The sequence below is a fragment of the Pocillopora verrucosa genome, chromosome 4 (genome assembly GCF_036669915.1).
Source record: "Pocillopora verrucosa isolate sample1 chromosome 4, ASM3666991v2, whole genome shotgun sequence".
In the NCBI taxonomy this organism is placed as follows: domain Eukaryota; kingdom Metazoa; phylum Cnidaria; class Anthozoa; order Scleractinia; family Pocilloporidae; genus Pocillopora; species Pocillopora verrucosa.
The window spans coordinates 22,899,609-22,921,043 of NC_089315.1; the positions used below are offsets into that span (position 1 = coordinate 22,899,609).

General features: G+C 40.3%; 3 protein-coding genes across 3 annotated transcripts in view; all 3 read right to left on the bottom strand.

Annotated features, from left to right (window-relative positions):
* Nucleotides 1-11: 11 nt before the first annotated feature.
* On the bottom strand, nt 12-2,879 carry LOC131774956 (tetratricopeptide repeat protein 28-like). The gene is made up of 2 exons (XM_066164774.1): nt 1,634-2,879; nt 12-1,543 (listed from the first exon to the last, which is right to left on the bottom strand). Exons 1-2 carry the CDS (start codon nt 2,802-2,804, stop codon nt 645-647), a joined length of 2,070 nt encoding a protein of 689 aa, XP_066020871.1. The 5' UTR covers nt 2,805-2,879; the 3' UTR covers nt 12-644.
* LOC131778763 (G-protein-signaling modulator 1-like) lies at nt 2,876-4,373 on the bottom strand. Its single transcript, XM_066165395.1, has 2 exons — nt 2,975-4,373; nt 2,876-2,925 (listed from the first exon to the last, which is right to left on the bottom strand). The coding sequence occupies exons 1-2, from the start codon at nt 4,371-4,373 to the stop codon at nt 2,876-2,878; spliced, it is 1,449 nt and encodes a 482-aa protein (XP_066021492.1).
* A 4,758-nt stretch (nt 4,374-9,131) lies between these two features.
* LOC131778705 (intermembrane lipid transfer protein VPS13B) overlaps nt 9,132-21,435 on the bottom strand; it is a 33,338-nt gene continuing 21,034 nt past the window's right edge. The window contains exons 25-37 of the mRNA XM_059095127.2: nt 20,960-21,207; nt 20,258-20,482; nt 19,554-19,796; nt 18,789-18,902; nt 18,151-18,321; nt 17,596-17,673; nt 16,742-17,064; nt 15,799-15,920; nt 14,989-15,200; nt 14,209-14,508; nt 11,514-13,446; nt 10,708-11,017; nt 9,132-10,320 (exon numbers count right to left, since the gene is read on the bottom strand). Coding sequence (XP_058951110.2) covers nt 9,849-10,320; nt 10,708-11,017; nt 11,514-13,446; nt 14,209-14,508; nt 14,989-15,200; nt 15,799-15,920; nt 16,742-17,064; nt 17,596-17,673; nt 18,151-18,321; nt 18,789-18,902; nt 19,554-19,796; nt 20,258-20,482; nt 20,960-21,207 — 4,751 coding nt within the window. The 3' untranslated portion in view covers nt 9,132-9,848. The remainder of the gene's footprint in view (nt 10,321-10,707; nt 11,018-11,513; nt 13,447-14,208; nt 14,509-14,988; nt 15,201-15,798; nt 15,921-16,741; nt 17,065-17,595; nt 17,674-18,150; nt 18,322-18,788; nt 18,903-19,553; nt 19,797-20,257; nt 20,483-20,959; nt 21,208-21,435) is intronic.

Consider the following 21,435-nt stretch of genomic DNA (forward strand, 5'->3'; position numbering starts at 1 on the left):
AGTTTACAAAACAGACCTATACACATATATCTGCAATAGAATATTACAGACTGTAAACTGCTCCTAAAACTAGAATAGTCTTGAGAATGTTTTGTGTCGAGACGAATGTTCATTGAATATTTGAAAATTTTAGCCCGTGAAAAACTGATCACTCAGGCAATCAATTTCAAGGAAAAATTTTAAGCATTATATTCCGTATAGATACAAGAGACATGGAGAGCGCTATATCGACCTTATTGCGATTTTAAAACTTATTTCTTAGCAAAAAGAGCTGTCGAAACATTTAATTACCATATCCTTTTATAAGAAAATACAAAAAAGTGGAAAAAAAATTGGAAAAATTTGCTTCGCTGAAATAACTAATTATTTGCGAAAAAAACTGCTTTATATTTGTTTGGTTATCGCTTCTGGAAAATACTTACTCATATTTTGTTTGTTTTGACATATGAACTTTGTTCACAGCTTAACTTCCGGCTAATAAACACTGAATTATGAACTGTCTTGTTCCAGATTGTTACACAAAGCGTTCACAGAAGAGTTTTTCGTTAATCAATCTTGTCCTTCATAGACGGCGTCCTCTTTCCACAGGAAGGCAATTGATGGTTGCAAATTTTACTTGGTCCATTTCAAAGGATTCGCTTCTCTCATGGCTGTTTGGATGTTTTAGACACTGGCCAGTTTTCAAAATCAAATGTCACGTTATCGCCAATAAGCATGAAGGGAGCCCACTGAGAAACTTTTTCGAAGCCGTTCTTTCTCAACCATTTCCTGGCCTCGTGAAGGGATTCACTTGCACTTTTACCGCGGAACAAGTTTTGGTAGAAACATCTCATGAATTCCTCCGTGGCTGTGTCTTCTATGGCCCACCGTGCCGCCAACACTGAACGAGCACCAGATCCTAAGAACGCTCGAGCGATTCCAATAATTCCCTCGGCTTTAATCTTCCCACGTGCACTGTGACAACAGCTAAGTACAACCAGTTTAGCTCGCAGCCGAACTTGCGAAATGTCCGCCATCGTCAAAAGGAAGTTTTCGTCTTGTGGAATGAAGTCGGTGGGGCAATTAGGAGAAAGAGCAATCTCTCCTCTTTCGGCATCACCGTGGGCAGCAAAGTGAATCAGACTTACTGAGTTTATTGCGTCAAGAACTGCCTTCTTTGTTGCACGGTCTCCAGTCAAAGGTGTCACTCCAAGAAGTCGTCCAATCATCTCTGCTTCCTTTCTTGCACATTGCAATGATGTTATGATCCTGCGTTTTCCTTTCAAAAGCACCTCGCCAACCTTAGGATCACCCACTATCAGTGCTCCTCTCTGACTGTGGTAGTCGGGGGAACTGTCCCGAATCAGCTTTAGAGTCGTCAGAGAGGGAACGACGCGGATCCTGAAAGTATCTACTAAATATGTTCCTCCTTCATCACCGATGGCTGCAAATGGGACTTGGTACATACAGGATTCAGGGACAATTAAAATCTCGGGCTCCTTCAGTAAACTGGCCACGGGAGCGATGATTATCTCGTAACACGACCGAAGATTCGTTTTGAAATCTTTTGGATCATAATCACGCAGGAGCCCGTGATTGTCATCGGCATAGTGAGGTGGCATCGATTCGGTGTCATCTAATGATCGATCTTCACAATTCCGTTGGGGTAAAATGCCAAGGCTGCGAAAGCTTTCTGTGAAAAACTCATCCAAATTAGGAACTAATTTGGTCACCACGCGTTGCTCCAGACTCACTTTCTTTCGTGAGAAATGAATGGCTCCTGATGCTTTGAGAATCCAGTACCGTGCATGTTCTTTTCCAATTGAAATGTAAAGACATGTACAGTCTGTTTCTTTTGTGATGATATTGTGAATGCCATGCCATGACTGTGGATTGCCTGAGATCAGCTCTTCTACAGAGTACTTGGCTGCCATGAAGTCGGCGAGGCCTCTTGCCCGTCTCAGCTCTTCAACATAAAGAGCATCTCTTGGCTTCCCGGTAGAAGAAAGCAAGTTGCTGAGCAACTTATAAGGAAAATTGCCGTACTTCTCTAAAAGAGAAGTCTTAAACTGATCGTTATCTTTAAGGAAACCTCGCAACGTGTCGAATTTTCCAATACACTGAAAAAGATACGACATGGCTTCCTTGAGATTAAATTGTGATAATTTCAACACCGTAAGGTGACGAAGGCACCCATATTCGTTCAAGTTGTGTTCAATATTCTTGCTTATTAATAGGGCCCTGTTGATGTATTTTTCGGCCACATTATATCTGCCAAGCGATTGGAAACATTTCCCTAAATTTGTGTACTCGACTGCTTCTCCATTTCTGTCGCCAATTTCCTCATAGATTGCAAGGGCTTTCTTGTGATATTCTTGAGCTTTTTCATAATCATGAAGATGATGAGAAATTATCCCAAAATGACCATAAACATCTGCTTCTCCATTTTTATCGCCAATTTCCTTCATTATTGCCAATGAGTGCTCTAGATATTTATCTGCCTTAGGGTATTTTCCGAGTGACAGAAACAAAGCTCCAAGGTTTGCATAACAACTTGCTTCTCCATTTCTGTTGCAGAGTTCCTTTCTAATACGTAGAGCTTTCTCGAGATATTCTTGAGCCTTGTCATGTTCACCGAGTATTGCAAACAGTCCCCCTAAGTTTTCGTAATCCGTTGCTTCTCCTTTTCTGTCACCAATTTCCCTTCTGATGGCCAGTGCTTTCTCGTGATATTCTTGCGCCTGGTTATAATAACCAAGTGATTGGAACACTGTTCCTAGGTTTCCGTAATCCGCTGCTTCTCCTCTTCTATCACCAATTTCCATTGTGATAGCAAGTGCTTTCTCGTAATATTCTTGCGCCTGGCCATAATTACCAAGCGATCGAAACACTGTTCCTAGATTTCCATAATCCGCTGCTTCTCCTGCTCTGTCACCAATTTCCATTCTGATGGCCAGTGCTTTCTCGTAATATTCCTGTGCCTGCTTATAGTTACCAAGCGATTGGAACACTGATCCAAGGCATCCGTAATCTGCTGCTTCTCCTCTTCTGTCACTAATTTCCATTGTGATGGCCAGTGCTTTCTTGTAATATTCATGTGCCATGTTATATTTACCAAGCGATTGAAACACTGTTCCTAGGTTTCCGTAATCCACTGCTTCTCCTGCTCTGTCACCAATTTCCATTCTGATGGCCAGTGCTTTATTGTAATATTCTTGCGCCATGTCATAATTACCAAGCGATTGGAACACTGTTCCTAGGTTTCCGTACACCGCTGCTTCTCCTTGTCGGAGACCAGTTTCCAGACTGATAGCAAGTGCTTTCTTGTAATATTCTTGTGCCTGGTCATAATTACCATGAAATTGGAACACTGTTCCTAGGTTGTTGTAATCCGCTGCTTGTCCTACTCTGTCACCAATTTCCTGTCTGATAGCAAGTGCTTTCTTGTAGCATTCTTGCGCCTGGTCATAATCACCAAGCAACCGGAACACTGTTCCGAGGTTTCCGTAAATCTTCGCTTCTCCCTTTATGTCACCAGTTTCCAGTGTGATAACAAGTGCTTTCTTGTAATATTCTTGTGCCTTGTCATAATTACCAAGCGATCGGAACACTGTTCCAAGGTTTTCGTAATCGGCTGCTTCTCCTTCTCTGTCACCAATTTCCAGTCTAATGGCAAGTGCCTTTTCGTGATATTTTCGCGCCTGGTCATAATTACCGAGCATTTGGGACACTGTTCCTAGGAATCCATGCTCCATTCCTTCTCCCTTTCTGTCACCAATTTGTGTTCTGATGGCAAGTGCTTTCTTGATATATTCTTGTGCCTTGTCATAGTTACCACGCAATATGGACAGTCCTCCTAGTTCTCTGTAATGCAATGCTTCTCCAACTCTGTCACCAATTTGCGTTCTGATTGCAAGGGCCTTCTCCAGATATTCTTTATATTTGTCATATTCTCCCAAGGAATAAAGTAATGTTGCTAAGTTTCTGAAACAAATTGCTTTTCCTCGTTTGTCGTCATTCGTTTTCATGATATTAATTGCTCTCTCATAAAATTCTCTTGCCTCCACAAACTTCGTTTGAGTGTGAAGCGTAGTCGCTAGTAATAAATTCAACCTTCCTAGTTGGAAGGTGTCATCAGAGTCCTGGTACAGGAGAAGGAGTTCCCTGACGTATTTTTCTTTTGCTGTGGCCATTATGGTGTAGATTCTCTTAACGAGAATTGAGTGGGTAATTTGACCATCCTTATCGAGCGCTTGACTGTTTAGTAAATTCAAACATTCCTTACACAACTCTATGGCTGGTGAAAGACGACCAGTGTTTAGAAGGAAATTGGCGATCGTCATACCCATCAAGACCACTTGCATTGTGTTTAAAACCCCTTCTGAGTTGTCCATTGTGGTCTTCTTTGCTGTAAGTTTGAAAGAAGTGAAGGAAACATTATACATAAGAAGCGACTAATTCAAAAAAAATTTTGCAAGGTGCAAAACGCTGCTGACGGGTTAGCTCGTCGGTAGTTCTTCCTTACAGATAAATGATGAGAGGCTCTGAAGGAAATGCTTTTAAGTGAATACTCTTTGAGTTCTCATTGGCTCTTAAAGGGTATTTTTCTTTCTTCTGATTGGCTATTAAGATTACTTTGGTTTTGATTTCACACACAACACTCAATCGAAAAAGTGCTCTTATTACTGAACTTACTTAGTTTCTCATTAATTTTAGGAAATTCTGAATGATTCATAACAAACATGTTTTCCTTTATTTTTCCAATTAAATGTTTCATTCATCACAACCAATTGCAAAGGAAAATCATGTTATGGATATTAAAACGAAAGAACCTAACCCATCCGTGGCTTTAAAGTATTCCAATTGTTTCCGAGTTAAGACCCTCCAGAGACCGTGAAAAAAGTCAGGAATCTTGCAAGACGTCACGGATAAGATTTCTGGTGCGAGGCTTTCAACTACGTCAGCATTAGAATTTGTGTAAGACATCTATTTCAAACAAGACATTCTATAGAAAATGTTGAAGTGCTTAAGATACATCATTACAGCTAACTCCCAATGCACACTGCTTTAGTTAATCAGCTGACAAATACAAGACTTCTTCAGAATCTCCTGTTACTGATGCTAGCGTAGTAACCAAGCTGTGTGAATACTGTTCCTAGGTTTCTCTAATCCGCTACTTCTTCCCGTCTGTCACCAATTTTCATTCTAATGACACAAGCTGTCCATCCATATCGTTTCAGCTTTTAATCATGGACACGTAAAATTCGCGCTCGCTGAAACTTGCTAATGAACTTTTGTTACTGTGTAATTCACTCCAGATCAACAAAGCATGACTCGCTTTCATATTTGAAATGTAAATAGTCTCTAAGAAAGTGCCAAACCATCACGGTGCGACCTTTAAAGCCAATGTGACGTTCATTCGTACTTAACACTAAAAATCAACCCCTGTTCGATTGAAAATAATTTCCTACTATTGTTTTTTTTCTTTCTCTGATTTCTCTGGTCATTTGTTTGTTATCATTGTCTTAGAATAAAGTTTGTAGTGGATTGGCTGATTTTGGAACTTCACTAAAAGAGGCACACAGAATTTCAGTTTTTATGTAATCACATTTTTATATATATATAAAGGCGTCATTTGTAGTCAGGAAAGATTTCCGGTTTGAATTTGCGATCATTTGCATTTCGGGAACATTTCCAAAGCTATAATAGTCGACCTAAGTAAACAGGAACACCATCAGTGGTTCTCTTTGTCACGCAATCTATGAAACTAAAAAGTGAATATATTTATTGCCTGAAGCCAAGAAATTGAGATATTGTAGAATACAGAAAAATAAACAGCTCGATCAAATCTTTAAACACAGGAACTGGTTCAGCAGGAAAGAGTTATTCGCCATAATTTCGAACTAAAATTCCTGCAGCTCAATGTAGGAGCTGCGACTTCATCTATCCTGTTTGGACTTGGAAAGGGAGCGCTACTCACTTGCCCACTGGCACTGAATTATTCGACCGTTCAGCGGGCAAAGAATTCGAACGTAATTTAATGAATATTATTAAACATTCAACTCACTACCTCTTTTCTGATTGACCAAAAGCGTACAGTGATCGCATGCATTTTCGAAATCAGCTCCTAGGACGTTTTTTAGCCGCAGATTACACAACAATCAAGTCATGGTCATTGAAGGCCACCACGAAGCGACAATTTTTCTTTTCGCTCAATGTATAAGAGAACAATAATTTCCAATGAAACACAGGTGCAGCCCCCTTCCCTCCCTTCCGTTAAAAGATAAGTTGTGTGACTGGTTTAAAGGTACATAGATAACAGACCATAATAGTGAGAAAATGAAATAACAACGTAATTTGCATCTATAAAAAGAGGTTGATTGCTTCTTTTATTTGAAATTTGTGCTCTCACCTCACAAGGTTTAGTTTCGGAAAGTGAAACTCTTTCAGTTTCTGAATAATCAAATCATCCTAACATCAATAAATAAACATTAAATGTTCTTCAAAGTAATTCGAGAATTTTGAGAGCTGAGTTGTTCGCAAAATTTTCGAGTATAAAAACTTAGCCTTAGCTGTGAAGAGTTTGTATCATGATTCGAATGAACTCTCAGTGCAGTAATGTCAAATTCCAAATCCGTGAGAGACATATCAATTGTTAATTGTCTACCTGAAACCTCTGTAGTTAACCCTGATTGTCTCGATTTTTTATCCTTATCTAGATAGATACCTCTAATGGCAACACTTGGGTAGATGTGCGGTCGGTTTAGACAACAACGCCCGTAAAAGCCCACCTGTGTTTCATACAAAGTCTTTGTCTCCATCACGCAGGTTTCACCCGCTAGAAAATGAAAAGATTCTATCATCGCACACAGATAGCTTACCTTTTACAGGAAAAAGCTTCAATTGTGCTGTGATTGATCACTTGATGAAAATCCAACCGCTCAAAAGGAATGAACACTGAGGCTTGTCGTTTCCTGTAAAATAAAGTGAATGGTTTTATCTTTGCAGGTTCAAATCCATCACCAATAATGAAAGAAAGACGTGGAAAACTGAAATAAATGTACAAAAGATCGAATACATAATATTCGGGTGACCTACATCTCGCCTTCCTTCCATTGATAGGAAATGTAAATGGTCTCAGTTACACTCCTGTTATAGATATTCGATTTCCAATTTACTAGCGCTGGTTTAAAACTATTTATTGATCGAGCCTATTAGTTTTAAATGGATTTCAAAACGTCACATCATACACACTGCTTGTAACTGTTTTTTTGCGGACTCTTGACTTTTCATTTTCCATCGCAGATATCAGAATTCCCTTCTGCCAAGTAGCATCAACGACATGATCGAGACTTGATGGGACGCTTAAATTCCAAAGTCTTAAGTAAAAACAACAGTAGTGAATACATATATATATAGCATAGTATCACTTGTTTTTAAACAGACAGCACTTACCGTGATCGGCAGCCTTCAGTGTCTTTCTTTAAAAGTAAATTTAGTTTCCTCTGTTCGTCCTTTGAGTTTTTCCCTGCAAACGTTCTACGTCACTCACATCAGACAGCCAATAAAATGTCATTTTCCCAGTCATTTTCGTTCTCATGCCAACCAATGGCCCGTTCTTCCTCAAAGGTCTCAAAAGGAGGATACCTTTGACGGTTGACGGTTAAAATATTCCGATCTTGACACTTGGTGATTAAATTTCATGGCATTAGACCCTTAACGGTTAGTAGGTAGATATCTTTTCTTTTAGAATCACGTGTATATGTACATCACGTTCAAACAGGAAGTGAATCATTGAAATAAATCGGTAATTCAGGTTTTTAACCCAGTGTCGTGCTCTGCACAGCTCAAGTGCAGTAGAGTTAAGAATTAAAATAAACTGTCGTTATAAACTTGACAATAGCTCAAGTAAAAGCCAACAATCACTGTCTCTTTGAATATTCATCTATTACATGGGGTATAACATGTACCCTGTAAGATCATCGCCTGAAAATACATACGAATTAGCAGCTGGGGCAATAATTTCAAATTCAAGGCATGGAATGGGGAGCTGAATGATCAGCTTTGTAAATAATTTACAAAGCTAATCATCCTGTTTTATTAGCGAGACATTTGGAAACGCTAGTTTTAATTCTCTACTGTCAGAGGAGCGTTCATGAGTAGAAGCCATTCGTTCGAGGGCCTGGGGAGGAGGATTCACTCAACACATATTGCAAGAAATCAACTTCTCAGAACACCACACAACATTTAAGCCATGAATCTCTCGTTATATTGTTGCGGTTCTTTAAATCAGTACATGCTCAATTTCAATGCTGAACGGTGGTCGTGGTGTTTCACGCTAAATGCGTGTTACCGCGCAAGTTTTTAAATGTCGCTTGACGCATTTGATTGCGACACGAAATCACTGGGACCTGGTCGAAGTTAACTCTAACATAGCAGCATAAATGTCAGTTGTGAATTTAAGTGAATGACGAAGAGAATTGCCTTTTTTCCTTTAAAACAAAACAGGATCAATATCGGCTTCTTGAACATCAGTTCCTTTTTCGTTCATGTTGGCTCTTGTTGGATGTCACACAATGGCCGAAAATAATCTGCAAGGGGGACCGTGTGTGGCATTTCAGTCAACTGGCAGAGTTCGTCTCAAGATCATAGAACAACACAAATACACAAGGAAATTTTTACAGTAACTTTATAACCATCCTTTGGTCTTTTAAAAGCTTGAAGCTCAGTAGATTCTGTCATATCGGTCATTGTTAAAACTGTCTTTGTTTTGATGCTACTTTTCGACATAGGAAAAGTATGTCGGACAAAAATATTCACCAAAAAATAAATATTTCTTTGCCAGCTTCAATAACGACAGGGGATTAAGTTTAGATGATAAAACAGAGGATTATGTTCACAGAAATACCGTAGGTCTAATACATTGGTTACATCAGGTCACACAACTCGGGTAATATTCAGGGTGAAAATTTGCATATTTGAGCGGTCGAACGAAAAAAATTATTTCTCGAAAACTGAAATAAATTTTTACAAAAAAACCACACCACAATTATAAGAACATTTGAACGCAGTATACCGCAATGCGTAAATTTTCATAAGTATCCATGTAATCAAATTCAGACAACTTTATTTGAATGATTATTCTGTGCATCTGTGGTACAAACATTTCCAACCCCCTGTTTACAAATTACTCCTCTGCATATTTATAAACTAAAGTGATTCGTTTGAATATTGTTCAACAATTTCTTCCCACCAAGAACCTTGATTATTCCTAATTCAGCTAGGATAGTGCACTTAAATATGATAGCAAGTGTAAGCCACACTTCTTAACACTAATATCTGTACTATAAAATCGAGATAAATTATATTCCCTAGGAACAAATTCGTATTGAAAATGTTTTCCATTTCAAATACCCTGGCAATAATCATACCTTGTGATCATACCTCATCATATACAATTATAATCCCCTTACAGGAATTATTTAACACTTCATGATAGCGAGTGGCAAGCAAATTGTTCAGAAGAGTTTTCCCGTGAATTTGCGATATTTTTGCTTAGAAGGCCTTATGTATCAAGCTGTAGAAAATAAACAAGAAAAAGCCTAACATTTTCAAATTTTCTTACTTTTCGGGTTTTTCACCAGGGGGTTTACACAGGAGATGATTCGTAGATGTTTAAAATGAACCCTACTTTGAAGAATGTAAATTATCAATTTAAAAGTTACGCGCAAAAAATTTCCATTTGACTGGGGATGGTTGGCTTAGGGTTAGCGCGGCGTTTAATTTCGCGGTTATTTTCTCCACAAAAACAGATGTGTCTCAAGATTTCGTCCAGCTGACAAAAGAGCCCTTTCATGTGGACAGGGAAGCTACGAGTCTGAAATTAAGTTCCTCTTAGCCGATTGAAACTGTAACAAAAGTGTTCTTCTTAAGATAGGGTCAACAAGCAAAACGAACTTCTGACCAGGAGAAGTCAAATTACTGTCAGAGCTATCCAGGGTAGCCATTTGCTCTAATGCCTGAGCCCGCGCATCTTTAAGGAACTGCCTCAAGCGGTCTGGGTCACCACTGTCATGCACTCCATCCGCCTCTTCGCTCTCGTCCTTTGCAATAACTATTTGGTTTACAACGGCAACACTCCTATTGTCTTCTTCATCCTCTTTTAAGTCAATGTCCTTAATAAAGAGAGTTTGCTGGATGGTATCTGCGGCCTGGCCCACAATGAATAACGTATCTCTGGTTAGCAGTAAAGTTCCATCATAGTCATGCCCAGATGACATCACAACAGTCGCTTCCAAGTGAAGAAGAAGATCAAGATCTTCCTGATTGTGCAGCATTTTCCTGAGAATATAAAACGAATGTATGGTTCTTAGATAAAGTAGGTTTCCAAACTCATCTTCCCAATGAGAGATAAAGCTGCAGCAAATGCTTTGATTTTGAACTTTAAGTCAGTTAAAGCAGTTTGGTAACAGCTTCTCTGCAACAGTGCAACGATGCAGTGGTGTAAGTATGCAACGATAGGCAAGAAAAGTAAAAGCCAAATAAAGTGATCTCTATGGAATACCGTCAGTATAAAGAAATGGTCCTTGCCATAAAAACACTAATCATTGTTACAATTGTTGCAAATATAAACCTTGTAGTAAAATATACGGCTGAACTTAACGAAAATAAGCGGGAAACAGAACTGCTATGAAACTGAAAAATCGAGAGAAACACAAGACGCCTTACCAGAAGTACTTCAAATGGCTGTTCTTCGCAGAAAACGCCAACCTTTCTCCAGGATCGAAGAGTCGATTTGGCAGCTCTGTTAAACCAGCCCCCTGTAGGATTCCCTGCCCAGTCTGTGACACCAGCTCCATGGCGCCACCCAATGGCTTGGTAACCACACCTATTAGGCCCTTTCCTACACCAGTAATGACACCACTGGCCGCTTCTCTTACATCATTAGCTTGCCGTATTCCCTGGATGGGCTGATCTACTATACCCGCTACAGCGCCTAGGAGACTGAGACCGAATCCTCCAAGCCCTTTCGATAATCCTGCGAAAGATAATTTAATCTTAGGCTTACGGCCACCTTGGCTTTGAAGAGAAACGTTCGAGCAATACACCAAATAAGCGCCAAACTTATGAAACTTCTCACGACCCACTTTGTCGTGCTTTGTCTCTGAGATTCAGTAACCCGGTGCTCGATTATCAAATCCTGTTAAGGCACGAGCCCCCTTTGGGGCGTGGATCAATAACATTACTCGAGAGAATGACAGAAAGGACAATGAAACTCCTTTTTTGGGATACCTTAACAGCGGTAAAACCGACCATGGGACACAAAAGGTGGTGGCGAGTGAGTCAAACACTGCACTGACTTCTGTACTTGTTACCTTTTCGAAGAGACATCTCTTAGCAAGGATCATTATCTCTAGTCCTGTAGACGTTTTCGTACTGGAGGTTTCATTGTGCTAGTTTAACTGCTGCTTCACAGAAGACAGTCCTTAGGTTTAACATAAAGTGGAAGAAGAAAAAAAACAACTAAATTGTACCTGTTAGCACTTTCTTTGGTCTTCTGCATCTTTGCTCCTCTAGCAGTCGGAGATATTCGCGATCCATACTTAGTCGATCCAGGTTCCGAGCCATACTTGACGCAAGACTCGTGATGGACGTCAATGCACCGGTGGAAAGATGCCTAACGAAAGACGACATGCCTCGGGACATGCCCGACACGAACGCGCCAGGCCCGCGAGTCAGCCCGTCATAAGGTAAATAAAAGAAATCAGCTACCCCTTGACTAAAGCTTCTCACTAAACCTGCGGGATTCCCGAGAAGTTCAAGAGAACCCAATACCCAGCCCGCCTTGAATAGCGCTGCGGTCACGTAATGATAAGTGAGCTTCTGAACGAGGGCAGAACTTGGGAGATAAACCGGAGACATGTGAAACTGGCCAAGAGATAGAGGAGAATCATCAACAGACAAAAAGAGCTTGGCAGAGCCGTGGAGAGTGACGCTAAACGTTACGGGAGTTATTTTCAGCTCGCCCATTAAGATTGGTCGAACATTTGCACAAGCTGCATTTAGAATTTTATGTCGATCACCCTCCAAGTGACTAACTGACGTTGACGAGTGGTAAAGAAGAGGAGGCAGAAATGATACGGCCATATCCCCTAGACGATAAAGAAAAGTGTCCTCGATGTACATTGTCAGGGGTTGAAGAGTAACACATACAGAGCTGAGGAATATGTCTTCTGCGCTCGGACCAGGCTCATACACAATTTTGATACTGACCAGCGGCTTAGCTCTTGAGCGATGACCAGGTCTTCGCTGCGACGGCACTCTCTTAATCGTCATTGGAGCATTGCTTGGTGTTAGAATCACTGAAAACTCGTACATGTCGTCTTGCAATTGATTATCGACCTGAACTGCTCCAACGCACAAAGACAAGTCCCGGAAATCATGACTTCTATCCCTCAAAGTTTCTTCCGCAGAATGTTTCACGGAGACACCTTCAGCAGTTATTCGGAAAACTTCGTAAGGATTTCGGAAGTTCGTAACTTCATCTATAATCGTCACCCCTACCTGACAAATGAATAAATCAGCATGGATGACTGGTGAGACAGGCGATACACTTTGAACTGTATTGTCCCTCGCACGATCTTTTTCTAACGGTTGGACCTTAACGCAGGTACAAAGTCTTTCTTGAGTTACAGTCAATAGAACCTGTCCCCTCCCAGGCAAGTTGACACACACCTCCCTTAAAGAGTTCAAGTCAAAGCCATTACTCCACCCTTGAGGAACTTCAGTTGTCATCTCAGCAGCTAGCTCTCCCCGCTCACCTTCTTCCTCTGATATTTCTGCCACGTTCACGTCGTACAACGCTTGGATGTGCAATTCGGGAAGCCTCTGTACCTCACTGGAAGTAGCAAACCATTCGCGCATGACAGGAAGTTCATAGTAAGTGGAACTGAAGGCCACAATTGCGGGAATCTCACCCAATCCCTGCATTTGTTCCACGACCACAATCTTTTCCGGAGAATCACTGACGTGGCTGGGGCTTTGCGGAGGTATTGCCTGCCCAAACTGAAGTGTGAAGGGGCAGTCGTTTTGGAGAAGCAGACGGGGTGATGGATCTGGGGAGACAACAATGTTGACTACACCGTTGGCAACGTGTGACGTCACAACTACAGGGAGTGTAGCGCTATCATCGACGGATACTGCCACGGATTGACGAGTTACTTCTGGCGTGACCAGCACAGCACGTGACCATTTAAGGTTTTTCACCTCACTAGTTGAAGACTGCGGTTCTTTTTCAAAGGCGAGAAACAACACAGGAGATGTTTGTCCACTAAATGAAGATTCCCCTTCTTCATTGACTACTACGGCGGTGGAAGAAGGCACGTCCCAAGAGGTGATAGGCATAAACTGCTTGGGATCGCTGGACAAACTAACTGCAATAGCTCGGGTCAGATTATCCACTGGTATCTGTTGATTTAAGGAATGAGCATCCTGGTTAGGAAGCCTATTTCACAGATTAAATCCCTTGTTTGGGAAAAGCAGGAGCTGCAATAGTTACTACAGTGGAAGAGTGCCTAGTTAATCATAATGAATCAAACACAGAGTAAATATCACATTGGGTAAACGAGAACTCTGAAAAAACGAATGTAAATGGACTCCGACGTTAATTTTATATCTGACTAGTGACGGTAGCGAGTGATCTCAGGACCAATTACGGAGCGAAGGAAAGACAAACCAATGCAAATCGGATTATTTTCGACACATTACTATTAATAATCCTTGTTAAAAAAAAACCCCACAAACCATGGATACCATAGTCTTTGTTTAGACAGTAATTTGTTAAGCCGCTTACCCAATCGTTACATAATAACTTTGAAGTATTTTCCAAGTCCTCCCCCCCTCCAATCCCCTCCGCTCCAAAGCCAGCGATTGTCAACATGGAGCTGCGGTCGTCTTTTTCAAAAAATCTAGAAATTCTTAGACTACATCGAGTTTTGAACGGTAATTTACTTCGCAAGGAGGCTTCACTTTTCTCCTTGAAAGAAAACGTTGGAAAAGTTATTGAATACATTAATTCTTTCCTCCACCCAATTGGATGATAGAGATATAAAAGAACTTTAAAAACACTCAGCATAAAAATATGAGAAAAAGCTTTGAAGAGAGTGTGTGTTGTTAGTCGAGTTCGACATTTGCTAAAAGATAATACAAATTAGAATGATCATTGATTACCTTTTTGCCAGAGGTCACTAGAACAGGATGGACAACTAAAGGCTTTCCAAAATTGTTTATCATTTGAAATCTCTGCTCAACTGATACGATCTTGATTCCCCGACACATCCGAGATGTAACGGTCCAACGAGCACCACGAATATCACCCGAACTCAACACGAAAGCGATCGGAACAGACAGGCCTTCATCGACATCGTTTGAGGATGCCTCTCGAGTGCTGGGTGAATCCGATGGAAGAGACACTGCTTCGGACCAACTGCCATCTTTGTTTCCAAAATAAGCACCAAACTTCACTTTTCCCTGAGTAAATAATTTCTAGACAGTCAATTGGTTCAAAAGAACAAAAAAAAAAAACAAACAAAAAAAAAAACCTGCTCCTCGTTTTCATTATGTTTGAGCATTGATTAAATGATGTGCTAGTTGCTAACATGTTCCAAGAATAATTTAAAGCTGTGTTTTGGCATATAAACAAAAATGACATTCAAATTTCCACAGGTGTCAACTTAGGAAAAAGCTACTATTGTGTCAAGTTAAAAAGAAACCTTTCTTTTCAACCTAAAAAGTTGAGTTTTGTGATTTGATATCGAAAACACCAAAGTTAAGTCGCTGATAGAATACGCCTGCAAGGATGCACATGTTTGAGAACCGCGAATAAAAAAAAAAAAAACAAACCAAAACAATGACGAGTGAAAGTGACGGATTTAACAGTATAGGCGCGTAATGTACTATGGTTGATTAGGACGATTTAATAATTCTCAAAAACAATATGAGTTCTCATACTGTGATTCTGTGAGGCGCCACGACTGAGCCACTCGGCAAATCTATATCAACGTCTCGTTCCAGGTCCCTGATGATCACATGCACAGCAATGTTGTTAACCAGCAAACACCAGGGTAATACTTCAACCAATAGCGAGCTGAGATGAGGCCACCGTTTTATCACGCGGCACTGTACCTCAATAGCAGGGATTGAGGACGGGTTTTCACGCATATCTGTACAAAGAAATAAATTGCAAGTAAAAGCATTACATTCTCTAAAATCATGGATGATGGCGGTTATGAAGATAATTTGTAGAGCCAGGTTGTTGCTACACTCAAAATTTCGCGTGCAATCAGTCGGGCGGTCATTTGCGTTTTTATTTTGTTGTTGTTGCTGTTTTTTGCCTTTTGTCGTTCTGTGATGTGTTATGCATGGCCTTCCCTTGGTTAACCCTTCAACCCCTATGACTGACCAAAACGGAATTTCTCCTTACAATATCCATACAATATCAAGCAGACAAGTGATAAGAATAAAGGAAAATATCAATTAGAGGATTGATTATCGGTTGATCCAACACCAAACTCTCCAAACTAACAACATAAGAATTGTATGACACACAATAATGAGAATTTCTCACGGGTTCTTGTGAGTGAAAGTATTAAAGCACAGTAACAATTCTCTCTTTACGTCTTGAAACTGTCAGCCTGTAGAGTTAAATTATTGTTTCAAACAAAGCATGACACCTATCCTCTCATTCCGGTTGTCATAAGTTTCTTAACACATTAAAAAATAAAGCAAAGTCATACGAATCACATAACAAACAACTTTGACCTTGAGAAGGTGCATCTATCTTGGTTCCAAGTTGTGTTTTATCCTCGTTCACGTCACCACCAAGTGATAAATTCTTCACCAGAGAAGACTCTTGTTTCTCCTCTGATATAACATCACATCGCCTAAAAAAATATTTTGAAAAGTAGTATCAAGACCTGATTTTGGAAAATGTGTCTAAGATAAATTTCCCTCCTTCCAAAAAGACAATGTGAGTATATACACAGTGTCCTAAATTTGGTGCGGAAAAAAGGCTCGGAGTAATTTTATTTATTATTCAACTTTTATACACTGTACGAATTCCGATTTTCTGATTGATTGACTTGTATCACGTGATACTGGGTTGTCACGAAACAACCTCCTTGACGTCATTATCGTGGTGTAATAGCCGTGGTGTAAATTCAACCCACCACTGTCCTTACACCATAGCTACGGCTGACTCAAAGTTGGACGATTTGTCAGATGCGGTTAGTGATTCTCTAAATGATAATGCAATACCTAGAAACACCAAGAAGGCAACTGCTTGGGGAATATCTGTTTTGAAAGGAAAGGTTGCGAATTTTAAATTCTTCATTCAAGTTAGTTAACGCGTTTTTACCTGTTGTCAACAGTTCAGCATATAGTGGTTTCAATGCACTGTTTCTTTGTGCAGTGTATTCAATTTGAATAATAAAAATGTGGACGAACTCATTACTCGTGAATTATCAGGATTTACCTGTACTCGTTCACAAACAATGAACTCGAAATTGTCAATACCGCACTCGGCAAGCCGAGTATTGAAGTTTCTCTGTCAAATCCCGATAATCATTCGCTAAGTGCGTTAACCTGTAAATACTCTCCTCTACCGGCGGAAATAAAAATGTAGGAGGTTTCTGGATAATTCTTTTCTTCAATATGGTACAGATGTCCCAGTTAGTAACAGAGGTACAACAGTGTTTGCCTTTACCGAAAATACTGATGATTCTCACAGTACGGCCAAATATCAGCCAGCGGTCTGTCCTCTTCCTTATCGTCACTATTGTTCATCCTATTGGCTAATTCTATCAGTGTGGTATTCAGTGGTACAGAGGGACTGGACCATTTACTTGAGCCAGTAAATTGAAAAGTCAGGTGATGCCACGAGTTCGGAATTAGGCTATACATCTGTTGTTCACGTGCTCGGCCTTGCAGTTGAAGGACTGAAGCCGAGTTCGTATTGGCCGTGAATACATTCATGAGGACTGGTTCGGGCAGATGGCTCCGCATAACAAACAGAGGAGATAAGGTCACCTAGAAAGCAATGTCAATAAGATAATAGAGGAGCAGTGAAATTCTACAGTCTTGCAGAACAAAAGTCAAATCTATGCAAGACCAACACCCTCGTCTAACTTTTCCTTTTGAAAGAAAATTCTTACCAATTTTTTCATATAAAACGCAGTGTTGTGGCGTTTTATTTCGCACGACACTTCAAGATTTTTGAGGCAAGGACACAAACTCAAATTTCGGTAATAAAACGTTTTTAAAGCGCCACTGGAAACAAAAATAGCTCAAAGGGCCATGCAAAACTTGCCAACTCAGACTTAAAAGAATGCAACGGAGAAATCCCATGCTTTTATTTCTTCAAACACTGACTTTGGCGGACAACGACCTTTGGCGTTCACCAACACACTCCTACTTGTAGATTATTTGACGCCGCACACCCAAAAAATTGCTTTTGATTATTTCAATATCAATCAAAAATGAAATCCAACTGTCGTACAATTGGTCACATCCTGCACACCAAAATCAAGATGCAGCCCAAAGGTAAAGAGAAATGCTTACCTTAATCTGATCTGGAGATCCAGGTTTCTCTAAGTTGTACCAGAAATAAAACGTCTGGAAATCTTTAACTCCGAGAAGCTGTAAAAAAGTAAACAGCTTTTCACCAAAGGCCTTTCTTTCAAGAGCAAAGTTCTGCCTTAGGCTCGTTCGGATGAAGCCTATTTTCAAAACGACGTCGAGTAAAGTGCAAAGGTATTAACAGTCAAATTGACAGCCACATGAAATCAATGGAAATTAATTCCTATAAAAATTTCAAAGCCGTGCGACGTCCTTCACAGTAGTTCGCACTGGAAAAATCAAGATTTAGAGACAGAAAATGTAGAAAGTAAAGTACAAAAGGGGATTGAAATTTTACTATTTTGCCTGAGCTTTTCCCCTATTTTCAATTGATGGATGCATCATGATTTAGTTTCCCAAGTGGGCTCTGAGTCAGGGACAAAAAGCAGTCATGATCTGATTGACAGGAGCGTTCACTTTCGGTGCCGCTTGTCATCTCCATGATTGATTTAGCAAACTCATAAACATAAATAGATCAAAATATATGCCCATAATTACCTGCACAATACAATGATGCCCTGTACTCTCTCCCTCTCCATACTCCAGTGGTAACGCGTCAGACCACGTGGTAACGTTAGGAATACGAATGCGCATGCCTGCTAGGCCGCCGTGGGAAATGACATAAGATGGCAATGTTGTGTTGGCTGGCAGGGAAACATCCTCAAGAACCTAAATTGAGCAGACTTTTTAAATGGTGGTTTTCAACACCATTATCAAAACCAAAGTTAATTTTCCTAAGAATTATAGCTTTTGGATACTTGAGGAACTACATCACAATCAAGTGGCGGAACTTAAAATGGTTGAAAAGATTTTTCAAGTTCACCATTTATAATTCTTTTATCCTCTCCATCGTTGATTATTCTTATCACGACGGCCAATCAGAGGAAATGAATATGTCCAAAGAGCCAATGAGAACGCAGAGTAAAACCAACCAAACAGCCCGGCTGAAGCGCGGGAAAACGCGTGTGACGACCAAGTAGTGATTGGTATTAGTTTTGTATCTGATTGATCGAGGGAATGGCGCCAGTTTTGCGGACCAATCACAGAGTAAAGTAAAGCAAAACCAATGCAATCCCAGATTACTTTCGAAACTCGATTGAAAATTGCTTTATCATCCCTAATTTTATCAACAGTACCTGGTAACGGGCTTTGGATGACTGTTCAGTGTTCAGGGAGGGGTTGGTAAGAATCTGCACATCAATATCGATTGAAAGGCGACTAACAATGATATGACTTCCGCGAATGATAACCTGAAAAAAAACAGACAAAAAAAATTGTGAAAAAAGCACAGTTTTAAGTCCACGTAGGAAATATAGCCCATTTCTGTTCTTTGTGCGTATGTAAACAGTATCATGTCGCAGCTGATAAATCAACAAAAAGCTTAGAACAATCATAATTCTGAAACGGCTGAATATATTTTGCTGAAATTTACTCAAAAGCATAGCCTTAACCTCCAAAAGGAAATCCTGAAGTTGAAACACGGGACTTCCCCTTACCATTAACTTAGTAATGGCAAATGACGCCCACTACGTTAAACTTCAATCTTTTGGTCAACACATTTGTAAAAATCGGCTGACTTCATTGACGTATAGCGCAAAAGCATCACGCCATCGGCTTTTGCTACGCCCAGATCACGTGCTTTTCCAACACATAAATCACATTCAATGAGGGGAAACGTATGATGGAAATGTATACTTGACGAAATACATTGAAACTCGTGCACGGAATCACTTATCAACCAATGACATCAGTACTTGGGGGTTAAGGAGTCGCGGAAAATCTACGAGAAGGCGCATTTGCATCCACATTACAGAACGATAATAAAGCTTGCCATTTATAGAAGAAGTTTATTGAGCAATTATCCTTGCCGATTCTGACAGTAGATGTTTTGAAAGACTTACTTGCTTCTGCATACCAGAAAGCTGTTTAACTTCGATGAACAGAGTTGCACTGTGTAGACGATGATGAATAGTTCGACTAAACACGCCAACAGTATCAATATCAAAAGGTTCTGACCAGCGCCAGTCTCCCTCGGTCTCGATACACACGTGTAGCCTGGGGCAGGCCTTCACAGTATGTGGTGTTCGCCAACTATACGCATGCACGTGACGGCTCATTAATAACAATGACTCGTCTGTGTCCACCTGAAAGTAGGCGTGGGAAAAAATAACAATATGAGCACTCTTCAATGGCTTGCTGTATCTTGATCACAACAGCCAATCTAAATGGTAATGTTGGTTCAGAGAGTGACCAATCACAGACGGTAGAATAAGTGGTTCTTATGCAGTACATAATACTTCAAATTACTTGTTTAAAACGAATAAAACTATACTAAAGTATCAGTAAACGTCTCAAATACTACAGTAACTGAATGGTCAAAATTACACCAAATTACAGTCCTGTCTTCATTTTACAGTGCTGTCAACGAAACAACAGTGCTGGAATTGGATAAAATTAGTGAACAAGCGCTTCTTCAGACGAGACTCCTTTTTTCTGCTCCGTAGAAATCGTTATTCCAGAATTCAAAACGTATTTCTACCGTAGTAAAGGTAGCAAGCAACAACAACATCAGCAACCCGTCATTCCTAACACATTCCTTCCTCACCTGACCAAATCTCAGAGCCTCGTTGGTGTCATTGCAGATAACGTAATGGTTAAAAATAACCCTCTGAGCCTCACTCTGTCCAGTTTGACACCAAGCCGTGGCGGACAGTGCGATTGTGTGGATTGTACTTTGACTGACATGTGCCAAGATTGTTCCCGCTTCAAGACTAGCATCAATCCACACAGGGGGAGCCGCGGGGCGATCTTCGGCTTTAGGGGGCATGGTCTACGTAATAAGAGAATAACATCAAAGCAACCGAGAGAAACAACATAACAAATTTAAGTTAAAAACGAAGATTAATTTGGGGACAGACAAATGAATGATATGAAAGATGAGAATCATGGATTCTTTCCTTAGAACTTCAATTGACACAGAAATTCATTTGGAAGCGAATGGAAAATTATCAACGTTGGCTTCACGTTCCCAACCCCTATAAGAGTAAAAATGAAATAAAGTACAACCCAATTAAAAAAGCATAAAATACTGATTCCTCTACAATTGTTATTACAAAGCTGATAACGAGTAGTTTATCAAGGTGAACGAAAGCTGAGACTAACTCCAAACAGCCACATTGTTGCTGAGAACATTCAAATCGATACTTAGCAAGCAACCAAAGGCATTTTCCTCTTGATTACGAATTCTTTTTGTGTTATCAATCTTAAATTTTTCTGATGTAAATTACCACAGGAACGACTGTCTTACTCTTCCTTCGTGGTACATGGCCACGGTAAAGCCCACATCGAAAGGGCTCAAGAGAGGTCTATGGGTAAGGTCCCCATAGTCCAGCACCTGCGCGTGGCAGTTCCACTCTGCCTGAACTTGTAAGAACCCTCCAGTCCCTCCAACATCCTTGATGACACCACTGAGCCCCTCGACGCTCAGAAGTAAAAATTCTTGGTCCGTTGGGAGAAAGGGATCTATAGTAAACTGCCTTAGGTACTGGGGAATAACTGCAAATGTAAGAACGAAATAGTTACTTTAATAAACGAGTTCTTGGGAGTGAGTGTACAGGCGCTGGATTGTGATTTGAAAAGTCTGGGTACGAGCCATACACGGCTCATGCGTTGGGCTAGACAGAAACTGTAACACTGCCCCTCACCAGCCCATAATTGTAAAAATAAGCTTACGAGCTCGATGTTTCTATCCTGTGATAGTTGATGAGGGCGAAGCCCGAATTA